We start from the raw sequence: 15,650 nt of genomic DNA on the forward strand, positions 1-15,650 counted from the left end.
TTCCGGGTGGGCCAATGGGTCAGGGGTCAACGCCCTCTTGCGCAATCTTGGATGTTTTCGGCGTATAGTACGACTTCTTAACTTACAAATACCGTGGTATACTGTCTCAGACGTTCTCGACATGCATTTTTACCGTGGGTACATGGTATGGGCTGCAGATGAAAATGTTGACCAGTCCTGTATTAACACAACCAGGAACGCTAAATCTAACACATAAAATTCAACACCATCAACTATACAGAACAAACAACATGGAAAAATATACAATAAAAAGCCCGGAGGTATAAAATCTCAGATTTTACTTGTTAATGGCTTTTAATAGAGACCAGTATTCTGTTTTTTTTTTTTTTTGGAGGGGTATGTTAAATACTGTATCATCAAGTAAGGTCGCTAGCCACTCTTTTTGGTAATCTACAAGCAGATCCCTCTCGGTGGCAAAAAGACAGTATCAAATTGGCCAGGCAGTATCCATTAGCCAGAGAAGATCCGCGGCCACCGACAGGGTCAGGACAAAAAAAAACGGCCATATATAAAAATGTAACGATCATTCCCCCACAACCTCTGCTTGGAGAGTATCTTTTTGCACCGTCTCCTGCGTACGTTGTCGAAAACCCCATGCAGGCTCATATGTGACCAACCAAATCGTCAAAATTAATCTAATCAGCAGACATGACCAATGGAAAACGTGCATTTTTCTGACCAACGGAGAGGCTCCAACGTGTATTTTCTGACCAATGAGCATGCCAGGATTCTGCTCAATCGACCAATCGGAGGCTAGAATTCTTCGCACAGGTGGTTGGAAGTTATAAAGCCGGCGTGCGGGGACGGCTGCATGGCTGAGTTTAATCAGTCGATTTTCAACTGCTTCTACAGCTCGAAGGGCGCTCTTCTGTATCGACACGGCGGTCTGCAAGCCAAAATGTGGGGGAAATGGCGGTGCCAAAAACGTCCAGGGCATCACCACACCGACAAGAATTTACCTGAATTTCGGCGGCCTCAAACATAACGTTAACTTAATATTCCGGCGCGGCGAGAAGACCCGCAATGTAAAGGTGAGACTGTCGACAATGCATTGTAGTTCACGGAATCGGTTGTATGTAAACGTGACCATCAGCGGACAGTCAAGTGTTTCATAGCGTTTTCCTTTCTACTTCTGAACCACGTGCACGGAAATCTCCCCGTAAGTTAATAGGACATGTTGACTCCAATGGCAGTACGTTTGAAGGTTAAGCTACATAGTTCGTTCATTACCTAATAGTGATACAATATGTTTCTCTTTGCAACTTAGGGAATGGAGGTGCTAAACCTCCACACCCCAGGGCATCACTACACCGAGAAGAATTTGAGGGCTGCTCAAACCTAGCTAACGTTGATTTTATGACGAGGAGACCCACAGTATAAAGGTGAGAGTTACCGTTAAATGTCTTTGGTTTCGGAGCGTTTTGCTTTCTACTTCTGAACCACGTGCAAGAAAAAATTCCACGAAATATGTAATCGTTTGTCGTTCTATGACCTGATACATTCTCTCTCCTTGCAACATAGGACTACACGTGAATACGTCCTAACTAGAAAAGACACGCAAAGAGAAGGTCGGCCTGTGCCAGAAATATGACAAGGTAAAGGTAATTGTACTGTTAATATGACAAGTATTCTGCTCAGCAGTAGCTGTATCCTGTGACGATAGAATTCATTACGAAAAATTTGTCTGTAATTGACGGTTCCACTATTAAAACACCAAGGCATAAGGCATTGTTGATTGCGTGCCTATTTAGTGTTTTAATCACAAGCAAAATGTTCAACTGAATCTGTCTTGTTCTAATTATTTGTAATTTGACATTCATGTCGGATTAATAGGATGCAAGAAGCAGGGAAGGAGACATCTCTCAGCATCATCCAGGACCTTATTGTTGCCAAAAACTACACCTCTCACGGGAAAGGGCTTTAAGGGATGAAAAAAGGTTTGTGATGTGCATTAAGTAGCTTTTGGTACCAAACTTAGAATTCCCTCTGTGTATCTGAGACATTTTCGACAGGGATAATCAAGTTTCTTGGTTGTTGGCAAGGTGTTTGAGTTTGATTTGGTGACATCCTGAGTGACATTGCTGGTTGGGGGTTGGGCCATTTTGAGGGTTTTGGCTCCTTTTGCACGCATGGCTTTAGTCTTTCTGTGGGATACAGGTCCGATGTATGGTTGATTTGGTTTCTGTGACCATGTCGGTGGCTGGGATTGTGTTTGGAGTTGCTGCAAAGTTCAGTCCTCTAGAAAACGGAGACTTCCTTAAGTTCTGTTAGCCCATGATTATTTACTAATAGGTATCTTGTACTGCCTGACTTTCTTTCTGCATTATGTGATTGTCAGTGGGTCGGGAACCCTGACCATTACATGAGCTGCCTTGTGAGTGGGGGGAAGGGGGTGAGAGGGGTGAGAGGAGTGAGTGGGGGAGGGGGTAAGTGGGGGGAGGAGGGTGAGTGGGGGAGGGGGGTGATGGTGTATGTATGACATGTATCCGTTAGTCTTGAGATCCCGAACAAAGACTACGGCACAGGGCCAGAAGGGAGGACAGGTAGAGAAGTGCGTAAGTGATCATGGGCTAACAGAACTGAGGAAGTCACTGTTTTCTGGAGGACTAAACTTTGTAGTTACCTCTGAGCGCAATTCCGGTCTTCAGCGTGGGTACAGAAGCTGATCAGGCCAAGCATTGGACCTGGTTGCCACAGGAACGGGTTGAAGCACTGTGTGCAGAAGTAACCATTGCTCTCAAGTGTCCCAATCCCTTGCCAGTGCCGTCACAAGGGCTGTTGCCAACATTCTCGATGCCTTGCTGATAACCAAGTGATTGTGATTCTCCCTGCTGGTGATGCCTCGGGTAGACAGAGGGGATTGTTACCTAAGCTTGGACTGAAGTTGCATCACAGATTAGTAACGTCCTGCCATCGCCCCACCAGCAGCATGTCTCTGGATGAAAAAAAGTCAAGTCTGAAGAGCTTTAACAAGAACTTCATTTACAAAGAATGCAATGTATCATTTTACAATCATTATGTCTGATAGACAAGTGTTGCTCAGGTTGTATGTTCATGTTATATGTTCATGTTATTAAGTCTTCCTGGGTGAAGCTGAATTTGTCATGGTGCTAGGGCCATGTAGTTTTATAGAAATATTATAGTTTCCTGCTATTTAGCTACATTCCTCATACTTACCAGCTGTGAGATGTCCAAGGCATGTTTCTTTTAATTCTTGCATAATGCAGTCACAAATTGAAATGTCCCTTGGAATACTAGTAGCCAAGATTTCCTAACTTGTAAATGTTCTTTTTTTTATTTCCTAATTTGTAAATGTTCTTCTTTTGGATTTCCTAATTTGTAAAATTTTATGTTCTTTTTTTGGATTATGTTGTAATTGTCTTAAGTTTAAAGATAAGCTTTTAAGATAAGTGCAGTTTATGCCAAACAAGTTACTCAAGCAACTGGATATGATTTTGGAAACGGTCAGATGTTTCAGGTAGCATCCACTTGCACTACTTTCGTCAGTGACACTGAGACTGCAGGAGAAATGCATATTTATCTTTTTTTGGCATATCTTATTACCTAAATGTCTAACCTTCACCAACATAAGCGCAGTTTAGTTTAAGAATAGTTGTAGTCTAGTGTTAAGGTTAGTTGTAGTCTAGTGTTAAGAATAGTTGTAGCTTAGTGTTAAGGTTAGTTGTAGTCTAAAGTAAAAGTCTTTTGTTCCCACTTAGCCTTTATTTTTGTGTATTTTGCCTCTATTCTAGTACAAGTAGTGGCCACCTTGTCCTAGAATGGATCCAAAATATATGAATACATGGGCTTTGAGAGCAAAGGTCTTTACATAAAGCAGGGTAGTTATAATCAGGTTAGGTTTAAGGTCTAGGGCATTGTAGTGAGTTTTTGAAACTTAGCTTTCAAAATGTCAGACTCAACCTGAGCAACACACTGTACACTTAATAAACAGTCATGTGGTCTCTTTTCTTGTTTTTGTTTTAGAAGGATAAAATAAAATAAAATAGAATTGTTATTGAAGTCCCATCCTTGGTCCCGTGTAGTATTCATGTCCCCATGTAGTGCTCACCACCACCCACCCCCATGCAGTAGTTCCCGAAACACCCATTAATTTGTCGGTATTAAGTGTTCTAATAAACCCCATGTAGGCCTTTGATGTCACTGGACCTCATTAAAGCGTCACCTAATAGAGAGTGAAGGCACTTCAACCAAGTAGGTACACACGGGAATGATCGAAGGAAAGAAACTCCACACATGGACTACTATATAAAAAAAAAATTCCAATAGTTTACTTGTCTTCTTGGCAGACAAACACAACAATGTCAAGGACATAAATTCATATTTCTTTTTAGTTTGTTTTATTTCATAGATTTGGCTGCCTGACATACAGCCAGCTGCCCAACTAGCCAGTAACTATTACCAGGCTAGCCCTGCTGACAAAGACAATAACCAAAATATGGTTAAGACGACTATGCTTACACTATGATCTATCAAATATATATCGTTCTTATTTAATTCAAAGCACATTGGTATTTACTCTTCCATGACAGACTACAGTACATCATTTTAGTTCTGCCACCTAATTTCCATGGAATGAGTAACAGTTACTAAGAACTTTAACTTCATATGTGAAGTACATAGTTACACATTACGTCTTTACTGTTACATTACTAGACTAACAGGAGCTTTGCTTAAGTACCAGTTGTGGTACAATCTAAACTAGTATGGTATACACCAGTCGCAACAGTTACCGTTGGCACATTTAAATAATATTTGGAAACAAGAAAATAACACAAGCTTTGATCAGACCTACAGCCAATGCACCCTACGCGAGCTAGTCAGATGTTAAACTACTGGTGTGCTTGGAAATTTAGACGCAACAGAATATATTACAGCAAATCAAGATTAGTGAATCAGCCAATAAGAAAGTGTCTGCACCTCAGCTAAATTTCTAATTCTTTTATTTCCACATTAGACTTAGGTGGGCAGGGCTATGGGATCTCTCTATTGAAGGTAAGGAAGGTGAAGGTAAAGCAGTCATCCTCAACTGAGGCGATGTTTTTCAAGAAGCTAGACTTTGGTAGTAGGAATAGGGCAATGTGGCATGGGTTTGCTATGGCTCACATAATGCTACAGCCACTTCACTGTAGTTTTTGTAAGACAAGGTAAGGAGTAAGAAACACCTACTTGAGTCTGAATTCAATCAATGATGCTGTTAGCAGGTGGCTACCTCCCACCCTAATCTATGTTTTCCCATTGAAACATGTTCTATTGGGCATCTACTAGTATTTCAAACAGCAAAATCCCCTCTCAAAAACCCCCACACAGAGTCCCGAAGCCAGCCTGGAATAGAGTCGAGGTGTCGGCTGATGGCAACAGCAGTAAAGTACCCCCCTCCCACAGCAGCCAGGGCCATCAGGGCCTGGATAGAGTTGTCTACCAGCTGGGGAAAATTAGAGTAAGAGCAAAGTTAAATTCACATAAAATGTATGCTTGAATGGTTTGAAAACATAGCAAATATATAAAGGTCCAACACATGTTTGCTGGTGCAAAGATGAGAACTTTTGCTACCCATAAAACTCACCACATCCTGTTTCTTTGCCTTGTTGATGACAACATGGTACCTGATTCTGGTGAAAGAAACCTGGAGGAGGGGCAGAAAACACCAACATCAAAGTTAACAACTGTGGAAGAAGCCCTATATGTAACTGCAGTAAATTCTATATGCTCTACCTTGTACAATTGTTGTGCAATCAAGTTCCTGTTAAACACCCACCATGGTGTAGAGGGGGATGAAGACCCTGGGCATGATGGCATGCAGGAAGGCGTCCACCTTCTTCCTCATCAAAAACCACCTGGAGTTCACCGACTTCCTCATCTGGAACAGACGTGGCACCTTCAGCTCTGGGGCTTATAATGTTTATTACTCCTCCAAAATGGTAAGCCGTAGCAACATAACCTTCTACCATAGGTTTTCTTATTCATTCTAAAGTCTTAGAAATTGAGCTCACTAGCTGGTACTTCAAAACAAACCAAAGAACAAAAGAAGCATCTGACCTCGATGTAGTTGTACATGGCCAGGTCGTTGATGGCGTGAGCGTCAGGTGATCGGTACATGGAGTACTCTGGGAGGACTTTGCCTGCAGGAATATTCAGTTCACAGTAGTTTTTTTTTTCAAATGAAAGTACCAATAAAATCAGTTTGTGTTGCCTTAAATATTAATGATGTGTTAGTTGTCAAGTGAGAATTCAACAAGAAATGTTGACTTACTCAAATCACTGTCAAGTTTCTCCATTATCTCATCAAACACCAGACAGTCCTCAAATCCCTGAAAAGATACAAGAATCAAGGAAATTATAAACCTGAAGAATATATGTTCATAGAGCTGCAATGAGCAAATTATCTTGAATGAATGAATGAATGTGAGTTCATGCCTGTGATGTAGATGTGTTCTGATAGAGGGCAGTTTTACTTACACAGTTCATCCCCTGCCCATAGAAGGGCACCATGGCGTGGGCGGCATCTCCCATGATAACTGCCTTGTCGGATACATGATATGGGAAGCACTGTGGGGAGGGAACAATTAGGATTTAGTTCAAAAACACCAGAGGCAGGGTTACAGGACTTTGTATGCGACTTTAAGATTCTACTGTAATATTCATTTCTCATAACTTACATCATATGTACAAAACTCCAAACACAAACCTTGACAGAAACCAGTGGCAGAGGAGGCAGTCTGAAGTAGGTTTCCTTAAGGCTTTCCCTGGGAATAGGACAGAACAGTATCAAAGATTGTACCTAGAAAAACATTCACAAATATCACTATTGTAAATCGGTTGTGGTTGTCAAGTAGGGCATTGATGTCTCATGGAGACTGCATGAAAGCAGTTGCTTCTTATTTATGTAAAATTGGACTGGAGTGTTTTAGAAGTGTGGCTTATGACTGGCCAGGTTTGATCTCATGATTTTTTGCGCCGGTGCAGAGTGATTTACTTACTCTCCGATCAGCGGGACGGAATCCGGGAATTTCTCCATGAAGAACTTGACGACATCATCTCCTGTCTTCAGCTGCTCGAACATGTCAAAGGGCATGAACAGGGTCAGGGTGAAGGACTTGTCCTGGGGAGAGAAACAGATATTGTTCATCTCAATTCAACCAAATTTACAAACGGGTGGCCAATGAGGGGATAAACTGAGAACAGTTATAATATATAATAATTAATAAGTAAAACTCTGCAAATTGTACCTGATTTGGTAGAGCAATCATCATATACTCATTCCGAGGCCAGATGTGGAGATAGTTGATGGCCATTGCAAACTGGAACAGAGATCATAGTTGGGTCAGGAATATGCCAGTGTGAAGAAGAAAATACAGTCCTTGACAACCCGTAACATCCCATTTTGAGTTGCTGCAGTCCCCGACAACCCTTACCTCCCCGTTGTAAGGTGGTACAGTCCATGAGAACCCTTACCTCCCCGTTGTGAGGTGGTGCAGACCATGACAACCCTTACCTCCCCGTTCTGAGGTGGTACAGTCCATGACAACACTTACCTCCCCATTGTGAGGTGGTACAGTCAGCTCCATGTACCCATGTGGGATGTACTCCTGGCTGTAGTTAAACCTGGGTCTCTTCACCATGTGTTTCCTGATGGCAGAGTACGCCCCATCGTTTCCCATGATCAGGTCTGTCGTCACCTCCACATGTACATCCTCTCCACCGTTCCTGTAGAATAGATGACCAGCCTCAGTGCTTGTCACACAAATGCATGATCACTACAAATAGTGTATTGTATTCAACATGATATGATGTAAAACACAATATGATGTAAAACACAATACTGGAATATTCAGTGACAAAAGGATCTACCAAATTTTTGTACATCTATAAATTTTACATATGCATCGACTGTAGCACGTTTCTCCTGAAAATATCCCTCTTTAGGGAGAGCATATCATCTAGCTTAAGGCATGCCAAACATTTGTAAAGAAGAGCAGCAGTACTTCAAAACAAAGGCAACAGGTGTAGGCTGAGCAATCGCTGTAAAGCAAAACAAAACAAAACAAAACAAAACAAAACAAAACAAAACAAAACAAAACAAAACAAAACAAAACAAAACAAAACAAGCCAGCTGAAAAAGAAGATTCTTGAAGTTGTTTCACTTCACATCACATCACATCACTACACACAGGGGTACTTGTACCTCTGGTAAGTCTGGTCAAGACTGTCATCACCGTTAGCAGGTTCTCTACAGAACAGAGCAGTTACAAGTTAGGCTAAAAATTACACCCAGTAACATCCTATAAACCATTGGGGGGTATATTATAGTTAGTATTTCTCCCAAACAGTACTTCACAAGCCCCAAGCTGAATGCTTGATCAAGTTGATGTACAGCAATTTCCTGTCATAACAAAACATTCAACAACATCTTCAGCACCAACACATGCATAGGAACTTTTGAGTACATGTCTTGAACATGCACAACACTACAAAATCATTGATTTTGAAAGAACTCACATTTTGAAAGTCAACTTCCCTTTTTCAAGGTCACAGCTGACCAGCTTGTGTTGAAAATGCAGAGTGACATCAGGCCTTTCCTCTGCAGCTGTACAAGGAGTGACATAGGATAAGGCAGGGACGAAGAGGATGACAAGTGTTGCAATCAGCTTTCCCTATCAAAGTGTGTCAATTACATTTGTCCCTTACTTTTAATGTAGCAGCCAAAATGCACATACAAAACTGTTTATTGACTATTGTTAATTCTAAAGGGTGTACAGAACCAACAAAGGAAAAGGGTGTACAGTTGTTTACGGAGATGACAATAGGCATAAGCTGAGCCGAATCAGCTGATGTTGCAATGATACCTCCCAGTCTTTGATACCTGTACTACATGTACTACATGTAGTATGTATCAACCATGTAATCAGAGAGGAACAAACATTGTTACCTGTTAAAAGTGTTTCATTCAGCTTCCTCCTGTCCACAGACATGATGTACTGAAAAACAAAGCATTTGACAGAACATGTTGGTGAGATGAATTGCCTTGAAACCAGTTCAGTTGCAGCCACATTTTCAAAGCTCAGTGGTAATCAGATAAGAGAAATATGTGATGTGATCCAATTCCTGCTGCTCACCTGATCAGACTTGCCGTACGGTATGGGTCTCAGGGTCCCATTCAGGTCATGGATCATCCTGGCATACATGGGGATGCCGTCCTGAACAACCTGGTTAGAAAACAATAATGAGGCCTGAACACTTCATTGAACACATGAAGAACAGATTCTCTCAGATATTCAAATTCAGTTCTAATTATGTTAAGCATGTGAATTTCAAACACACGTATACAAATGATATATTGACCATTTTCTCATTTCATTGATTTTTGACAAGTGCTTATAGCTATACGCTAGAATATCTCTAATAACCTGATCTTCCAGCCCAACTTTCTTCAGGGCCTGCCTTCCTCTGTAGGACAGTGCCAAGTTGATGCTACGGCCTCGTACAATCTCCATAGTACGAATATCTGAAATGCAGTTATGAACATCTTTGAAATGTCTGCTTGATATGCAAAATTGAAGATTGGAATTGATGGAAGCTACCTCCTGAGCCCAGGTGTATCTGTGACATTGTGACATATTCCTACCTGGTCTGGCCTCGTACAGATCCACCTTGAAGCCTCGGCTGGACAGGTAGCAGGTATTCATGGCCCCAACCTAAGGGCAGTTTCATATTCATAAAATCAATCATTAATCCAGTCCCAACACAATTGGTATGTGATACAAAATTTATATTCTCTTCTTTGTACTCTGCATATATAAAGGTGTCAGGTTACAGAATTTGAAGGAAGCACTATTTTCTCACCAGACCACCTCCCACCACGGCGGCACTCTTCTGTTTCTGTTTCTCCATATCTGTAGTGTAGTGTGGCGTAGGTCTCTGCAGCTGATCAGTTTATCCAGTCCGGACGTCGTTCTCTGTGGGTTGCTTCCTATCTGCTTACACAACACAGTAGGGCGTACCGTTAGGTAACATGGTAACATTGGGAGGCTGGCGCTCTCCGACCTGGATGACAAGTCTCTGTACAATAAAACAACTCTGATAACTGGTCAATGGAATTCTTCTGCGTCAAGCCTTACTTACAATGCGATTTAACTGTATGTGTTTGGAGAGTGATAAAAGATTCAGAGCAAAACAAAGATACCTGGACCAAAGAAAATCGCACTTGCACATGTGGACATGTGCACTGTTACGTATACCTAGGTAGTCTCCTTCAGTACACTTGTTCTGGCTAGATTTTACATCATCAAATGGTTTGGTGAACACGGTTTACCTTAATTTTACTCTTTCCTATCTTGCAGTTTGCAGGTAATTCCCGTGGAAAGTTATGCCAGCGATGTTGATCGTTGTACTTCTACTTCACTTGTTCACCTATAACCCTTGACCCGAGGTCATACCCATCAGGCATCGCGGGAAACATGGAAGGGATCGGGACAGAAATCACTCACAAAATCCGGGTAAATATGCTCAAATTGTGCCTTTTGGCAATGGTTTATCGCAAGCCTGTTTGAGTAGGATGATTAAATATAGATTTCAGATTATAACTATAGCGCTTGTTATTTTAGAGTAATTTGTAGCGCACAAAAACGTGACGCTTTAACTGGGCTAGCTGTTCACCCTTGCTACCCAAGCCGGTTTTCTACGAACCCTAATAAATTATTTTTCTCGAGAATTATGAAATAAAGAATTTGTTCACATCTTCTAGTACTTCACTTATGGTGCCTATGTGATCTGGTATACTGTGTGGTACCTTTAAAGGCTCTAAAGTCAAGTCTTTTCCTCTTGTTTTATTTCTTCAGAGTGCTATAAAAGCAAAGCTTGTGGACCTGGGAGCTTACGTAGGTGAGTCGTCTTTTTTCACTCCCACATACTAGTATACAGAGGGAGGTCAAGGGAAATATGTTGATTATTTTCTTCCGTGTTTCTTGTGTGAAATCTTGATGGATCTGTTGTGTTTCTCTGATATAGTACCAGCAACTTATGATAGCAGTCTCTTTCTAAGTTAAATCTCATTCTGTATCTGCATTCTTCAATTCAGTCAGTATAAGCCAGCCTTCGGTGTAACATGTCAGCTTCGTTATATTGCATCTAATGACCTGTTAATGTTACACATAACTCCTTGATATGAATAACCACAAGCATGGTTGAACCATATCCAGTGAGGATAACACGACAATGAAATCCATGTTCTATGATATAGTACCAATGAATTACTGTTCTATGATATAGTACCAATGAATTACTGTAAGTCCAGTTATGTTCAAGGATGCTTTATTTCGCGAGATGGAGCAATTTGGGACTTCACGAGGTCTCTGACTTCGCGAGTCGGTATTTTTTTACAAGGCGTTACATGTCTCTGTCTGCAAATTTACTGACAGTCGGCACGACAATATGCACCTACAAACTGTTCTGCATTCCATCCCCAGACGATGAGCTGCCAGACTACATCATGGTAATGGTGGCCAACAAGAAGAGCCAGGCCCAGATGACAGAGGACCTCTCCCTGTTCCTGGCCAACAACACAGAGAAGTTTACTGCCTGGTCAGAGGAGAATATTTCTACCTCACTATGCACTGCTGTAGATTTATTTACTAGCAAGAAGGGTCAGCCTTTCATGCACTGAGTAGTAGTGTGACTGTCAATTCTCCATTGATTTTTAACATACACAGTAACATACACAGAAGAAATAGCATGTCACTATATCTGTTTCTCCTCCCACAGGCTCCACGGAGTCCTGAGCAAGCTGCAGAATGCAACAGAAGGAGAAGTGAACACAGTGTTCCAGCAGGGTAATAACCTTAATACACATTTTTTATCTTCCCATTTTGTAGGATGGTGAAGGCCCTTGTGAGGTAGAATATCATGTCTACATACTAACATAGATTCTGTTACTGTCAGGCTTTTAGCTAGGGGGTGTCCAGGGTGTCTTTTGGACGCCCTGTACTGAAAATACTAAGAAACTGGACGCCCTACTTTTTGGTAGGACACCCTAAAGACGCCCTGTTTTTTTTCCACTCCCAACCCTGCCTTGCACACATGCCTCCCTTCAGCCTTACTATAAATACAAAAATGATGGTTTACTGAAGGAAAAAAACTCAAATTCCTCAAAATTTGTACCTCAAAATGCAAAAAGTAGTGTTTGAGAGCATTTTGACTTTCAAAAAAGGCCCCCTAAAAAGCTTGTGCACCGTGCATCTTTGCTGAGCATAGCATGCAATGCAAAAAATGGACGCCCAACAAAAAAATCCTAGCTAAAAGCCTGGTTACTGTTATTCACATACAGAGTCAGAAGCTGTGAGCAGGAGTGCCTCAGCCAAGGCCATGGCAACCATCACCAGTCAGAAGTCGTCTGTGGCAGCAGCTGTAGCCAGTGTGTCCACACCTGTTTCCACCCAGCATCTGGCAGCCCCCCCTCCTGCAGCCCCCGCCCAGGCCCCTGCTCTGATCCCCCCTCCTGCCGTCCCCCCTCCAGAACCCATCATCTCCATCAAGCCTGACGACTCGGACATGATGGAGGAGCTGGAAACTGAGGTACTGGAAATTAGGAAATTTTCACGGTGGTTTTATGTTCATGAATTTGCATCAAAATGGTTCTTTATAGTACTTTAGTATCATTCAAAATAGATTTTATAATCTTTTCATGGGTACAATGTAGGTCTTGACTTTTTTAGACTAATTTTAGCAGGTCCAAAGCATCTCCATCTTCGTTTTCAGGAGCCTGCTGCCACCCCTGCTGTGTTGGTACAGTCCAGACACTCTGTTGCAGCCCCTGTACAGTACCAGGCTGTTACCACCTCCCCTCCCAAACACAGACCTTCAGCTGTGGCCAGGCCTGCTACTAAACAGTCATCTGTACAGTATCTACCACAGGTAACTGTTTGTTATATGTCTGATGATGATAAGTTATAAAAAAACTTTGCACATACCTTTGTACACAGCATTTGTTATTTTGGATGTGATGCTGTCTAGAATGTTTATTACATAAATCATTCATCTCCTAGACTCCTATTGAGTTTGCTGATTAATAATCCTTTAGGTATGGCTCTTCATTAACATAGCTATATTGTCAAGTCCCCAGTGAAGCCCCGGCTGTCAGCAGTGTCCAGTCGCAGTGGCCATCATGGCAGGGAGGTGTCCAGTCAGCATGTGTCACAGGTAGGAACCAACAGCTTGTATCATCACTGTACTAATTCATTCACACATGCAATGATACTTTGCAAGTCTGTCACATTTCTACCTCCAAATGATCTTGTTTGTACCTAATATACCATATCATGGGTATACTTGATTAAAATCCAATGTCATATGGCCCAGACCTCTTCTGTTTTTACACCCTGCTGTCTCATCTTTCAGCACTTTCCTTTCTCACTCCCTTGTGTATACATTGTATCAGTGATAGCTACTTACTTTCTTAGCCTGACTGAACCTCGCTTTTCGCCGGCTCCCTAGTATGTAGGGAGCTGCCCGGGGCTTGGGTTTCACAGGCTACTTACTTTCTTATTTACTTTGGATTAGGTGCACCCTGTTGCGAGGAAGCGTAAGACTCCGTCCTCCGTGGTAGGTTCTGTGATCCTGTCGGCTGCTCCTGAGTATGAGTCGGAGGAGGATGAACCCCTGAGGAAGGGCGTGGCCAGTACCGTCAAGGTCCCGGAGAGGAGACCCAGCCTGCCTCCCTCCAAACAGGCCAACCGCTCCCTGCTGCTGAGGGCCATCTCTGAGGCTAACCAGTCTGCTGGGAAGGCCAAGGGCAGACAGGAGCACGCACAGGAGGTCATGGTGCAGCCCATGCAGGTATTACATGTCATCATGGGTCAGTGATATTCCCAAAAGACCCCCACTTACCCAAGTGTTAATCAGTTTTTCCAGAATTTTGTACAATAAGATATTACCAATACCAGTAAAGAATATTTTCGAAAGTTGGTGCATCCTTAGTTGAAGTGTGTGAGTTGACCATGTTGTTGTTGTCCCTGCCAGTATGACCCCATGGTGGGGTCAGCTGCAGGTATGGAGTACCATCCAACCAGCTACAGGCCGACAGTGAGGGTCGAAGGTCACCAGATGGGAGGTTACAGAAGTTTCCGTAACATTGTCTCCAGGACGATCCTACCCAGCCCAGTCCAGGAGGAGGGTAGGTGTTGTAGTGGTGCTGTGCAGTGTCTCTGCAGTTTATGGTTTGATGTGGTAGAATAGACAAATGAACACCAACATCAACTTATGTCCAATTGTTTACTGTATATTTACTTCTTACTTTAGTTGTTTACCTGTATAACTTCCTCTCCCATGCACAGACTACCAGGAGCATGACATGGCTTCCCCGCCTGGTGACCGGAGGAACGTCGTGTCAAAGGAAGAAGAGGACGACGAAGGAATCGGGCCTGATGACGAGCGCTCGGTCGCGATCGCGTGGCACACAGCGGGCCGACAGACTACCGCCACCGCCAGCCGTGTTCCTGTGGTCAGCAGGGTTGCCATGGAGACCAGGAGGGTCATCCAGGACAGGTGGGTGGGGTCATTGACAAGGGGTGACAAACCTGAGAATGGGTGGGGTTGTTGACCTTAAGGAGGCAGACATGTCCTTTTGTTTCCTAAGATTTGCTCATGTTCTCTCAGTGCATCTTTGCCATGCATTTCTTTTGCATCTGTTTACTTGCTTTATACTTTTTCCATTGTTTTGACATACAACATTGCAGGAATGTCCATGAAGGCATCCAAGCAGAATGCCACGCCATACAAAATAGATCAAGTAACTCACTGGATAAATTCTCTGAAGAGTCAGACATTTCAGATATCATCCTCTATTTTTCATCTCATTCTCAGTGACTGATGAAAGATAGTCGATTCCAACTGAAACAACTGACTCGTCAGAGAATTTATCTAGTTGCAGCTTGAATTTTGGAGTCACTCATGCTTTGCTAGACAGTTATTCAGTTTTCCCTATATTCCATTCCAATTTAGGGCTCAATTCAAGCAGTCCTGTAATGTCGGATGTGTTTTAGTCTTATTACTCGAACAGTTCAGGTCTCCTGATCCCGAGGTCTGTGTGTTGTTTTGCTAGGACTCCGCCCAAGACAGTCCCTGTCAGCCCAATCTTCACTGTCACCTTGGACGGAGAGCCTTCCTCCCTACAGACACTGTGAATAATTTTCCTGTCTTCCTCTCTCACTTTTGTTGTAAAAGTTTCACACCTTTCAAAGCCTGATGCTGACTGACAGGGCATTAGGCCATGTTGATTTGATTATATGGATGACATCCGCGCGCGCATGAATTTTCGGCCGTTTCCAAAAAAAAAAAGTTTTCAACCATACTGTAAATCGTACAAAACAGTTGCAAAATGAGCAAAAATATACCGTAAGTTACAAAAAAAAATTAATAAAAACTATACCAATGTCGTAGAATGCCAAAATCAAACGAAAAAAGACGAAATTGTAAAGAAATGAACTTGAAGACTAGATTATTCGCCAAACCATATTCTGTGTCATTTGTTCAACCCTCATGACCACGTAGATTTCATAATGAAAACAACTTTTTTTTTTTTTGCAAAACTTTTTTTTTATTCGCACGCGCGCATCAGT

General features: G+C 42.4%; 2 protein-coding genes and 1 long non-coding RNA gene across 5 annotated transcripts in view; 2 read left to right on the forward strand and 1 right to left on the reverse strand.

The window, feature by feature from the left end:
• Positions 1 to 859: 859 nt before the first annotated feature.
• LOC109483692 lies at positions 860 to 2,300 on the forward strand. The gene is made up of 4 exons (XR_002141026.1): positions 860 to 1,052; positions 1,289 to 1,403; positions 1,543 to 1,616; positions 1,855 to 2,300. It is a non-coding gene; the product is annotated as an uncharacterized LOC109483692 (long non-coding RNA).
• A 2,052-nt stretch (positions 2,301 to 4,352) lies between these two features.
• Positions 4,353 to 10,450, reverse strand: LOC109483764 (kynurenine 3-monooxygenase-like). Of its 2 annotated transcripts, XM_019786849.1 has the most exons (18): positions 10,352 to 10,450; positions 9,883 to 10,013; positions 9,665 to 9,734; positions 9,447 to 9,544; positions 9,156 to 9,245; positions 8,969 to 9,017; positions 8,539 to 8,626; positions 8,225 to 8,269; positions 7,575 to 7,746; positions 7,269 to 7,340; positions 7,020 to 7,141; positions 6,728 to 6,785; positions 6,499 to 6,588; positions 6,293 to 6,350; positions 6,079 to 6,161; positions 5,798 to 5,899; positions 5,606 to 5,665; positions 4,353 to 5,464 (listed from the first exon to the last, which is right to left on the reverse strand). In XM_019786849.1, exons 2-18 carry the CDS (start codon positions 9,928 to 9,930, stop codon positions 5,312 to 5,314), a joined length of 1,458 nt encoding a protein of 485 aa, XP_019642408.1. In that variant the 5' UTR covers positions 9,931 to 10,013; positions 10,352 to 10,450; the 3' UTR covers positions 4,353 to 5,311. The 2 variants fall into 2 exon arrangements, with proteins under 2 accessions (XP_019642408.1, XP_019642409.1); XM_019786850.1 differs by lacking the exon at positions 8,225 to 8,269.
• The window catches only part of LOC109483762 (zinc finger CCCH domain-containing protein 14-like), an 8,941-nt gene continuing 3,726 nt past the window's right edge, over positions 10,436 to 15,650 (forward strand). Inside the window, exons 1-11 of one of the 2 annotated variants that reach the window (XM_019786846.1) lie at positions 10,436 to 10,535; positions 10,878 to 10,920; positions 11,505 to 11,619; positions 11,800 to 11,867; positions 12,362 to 12,609; positions 12,793 to 12,948; positions 13,150 to 13,233; positions 13,594 to 13,869; positions 14,053 to 14,206; positions 14,367 to 14,577; positions 15,134 to 15,211. In XM_019786846.1, the coding sequence (XP_019642405.1) occupies positions 10,497 to 10,535; positions 10,878 to 10,920; positions 11,505 to 11,619; positions 11,800 to 11,867; positions 12,362 to 12,609; positions 12,793 to 12,948; positions 13,150 to 13,233; positions 13,594 to 13,869; positions 14,053 to 14,206; positions 14,367 to 14,577; positions 15,134 to 15,211 (1,472 nt within the window). In that variant the 5' untranslated portion in view covers positions 10,436 to 10,496. Of the gene's footprint in view, positions 10,536 to 10,877; positions 10,921 to 11,487; positions 11,620 to 11,799; positions 11,868 to 12,361; positions 12,610 to 12,792; positions 12,949 to 13,149; positions 13,234 to 13,593; positions 13,870 to 14,052; positions 14,207 to 14,366; positions 14,578 to 15,133; positions 15,212 to 15,650 lie in introns of those variants that run through there. The other variant, XM_019786847.1, reaches the window with a different exon arrangement.

The sequence above is a fragment of the Branchiostoma belcheri genome, unplaced genomic scaffold, assembly GCF_001625305.1.
Source record: "Branchiostoma belcheri isolate BF01 breed outbred unplaced genomic scaffold, Haploidv18h27 scaffold66, whole genome shotgun sequence".
In the NCBI taxonomy this organism is placed as follows: Eukaryota; Metazoa; Chordata; class Leptocardii; order Amphioxiformes; family Branchiostomatidae; genus Branchiostoma; species Branchiostoma belcheri.

Excerpts from the sequence above, each read along its gene's own strand:
- LOC109483764 (XM_019786849.1), bottom strand. The coding sequence starts at position 9,930 with ATGGAGAAACAGAAACAGAAGAGTGCCGCCGTGGTGGGAGGTGGTCTG. Across the intron at positions 9,018-9,155 it reads CGTACGGCAAGTCTGATCAG|TACATCATGTCTGTGGACAG; the intron begins GTGAGCAGCAGG and ends TTTGTTTTTCAG. Across the intron at positions 8,270-8,538 it reads GGGAAGTTGACTTTCAAAAT|AGAACCTGCTAACGGTGATG; the intron begins GTGAGTTCTTTC and ends TCTGTTCTGTAG.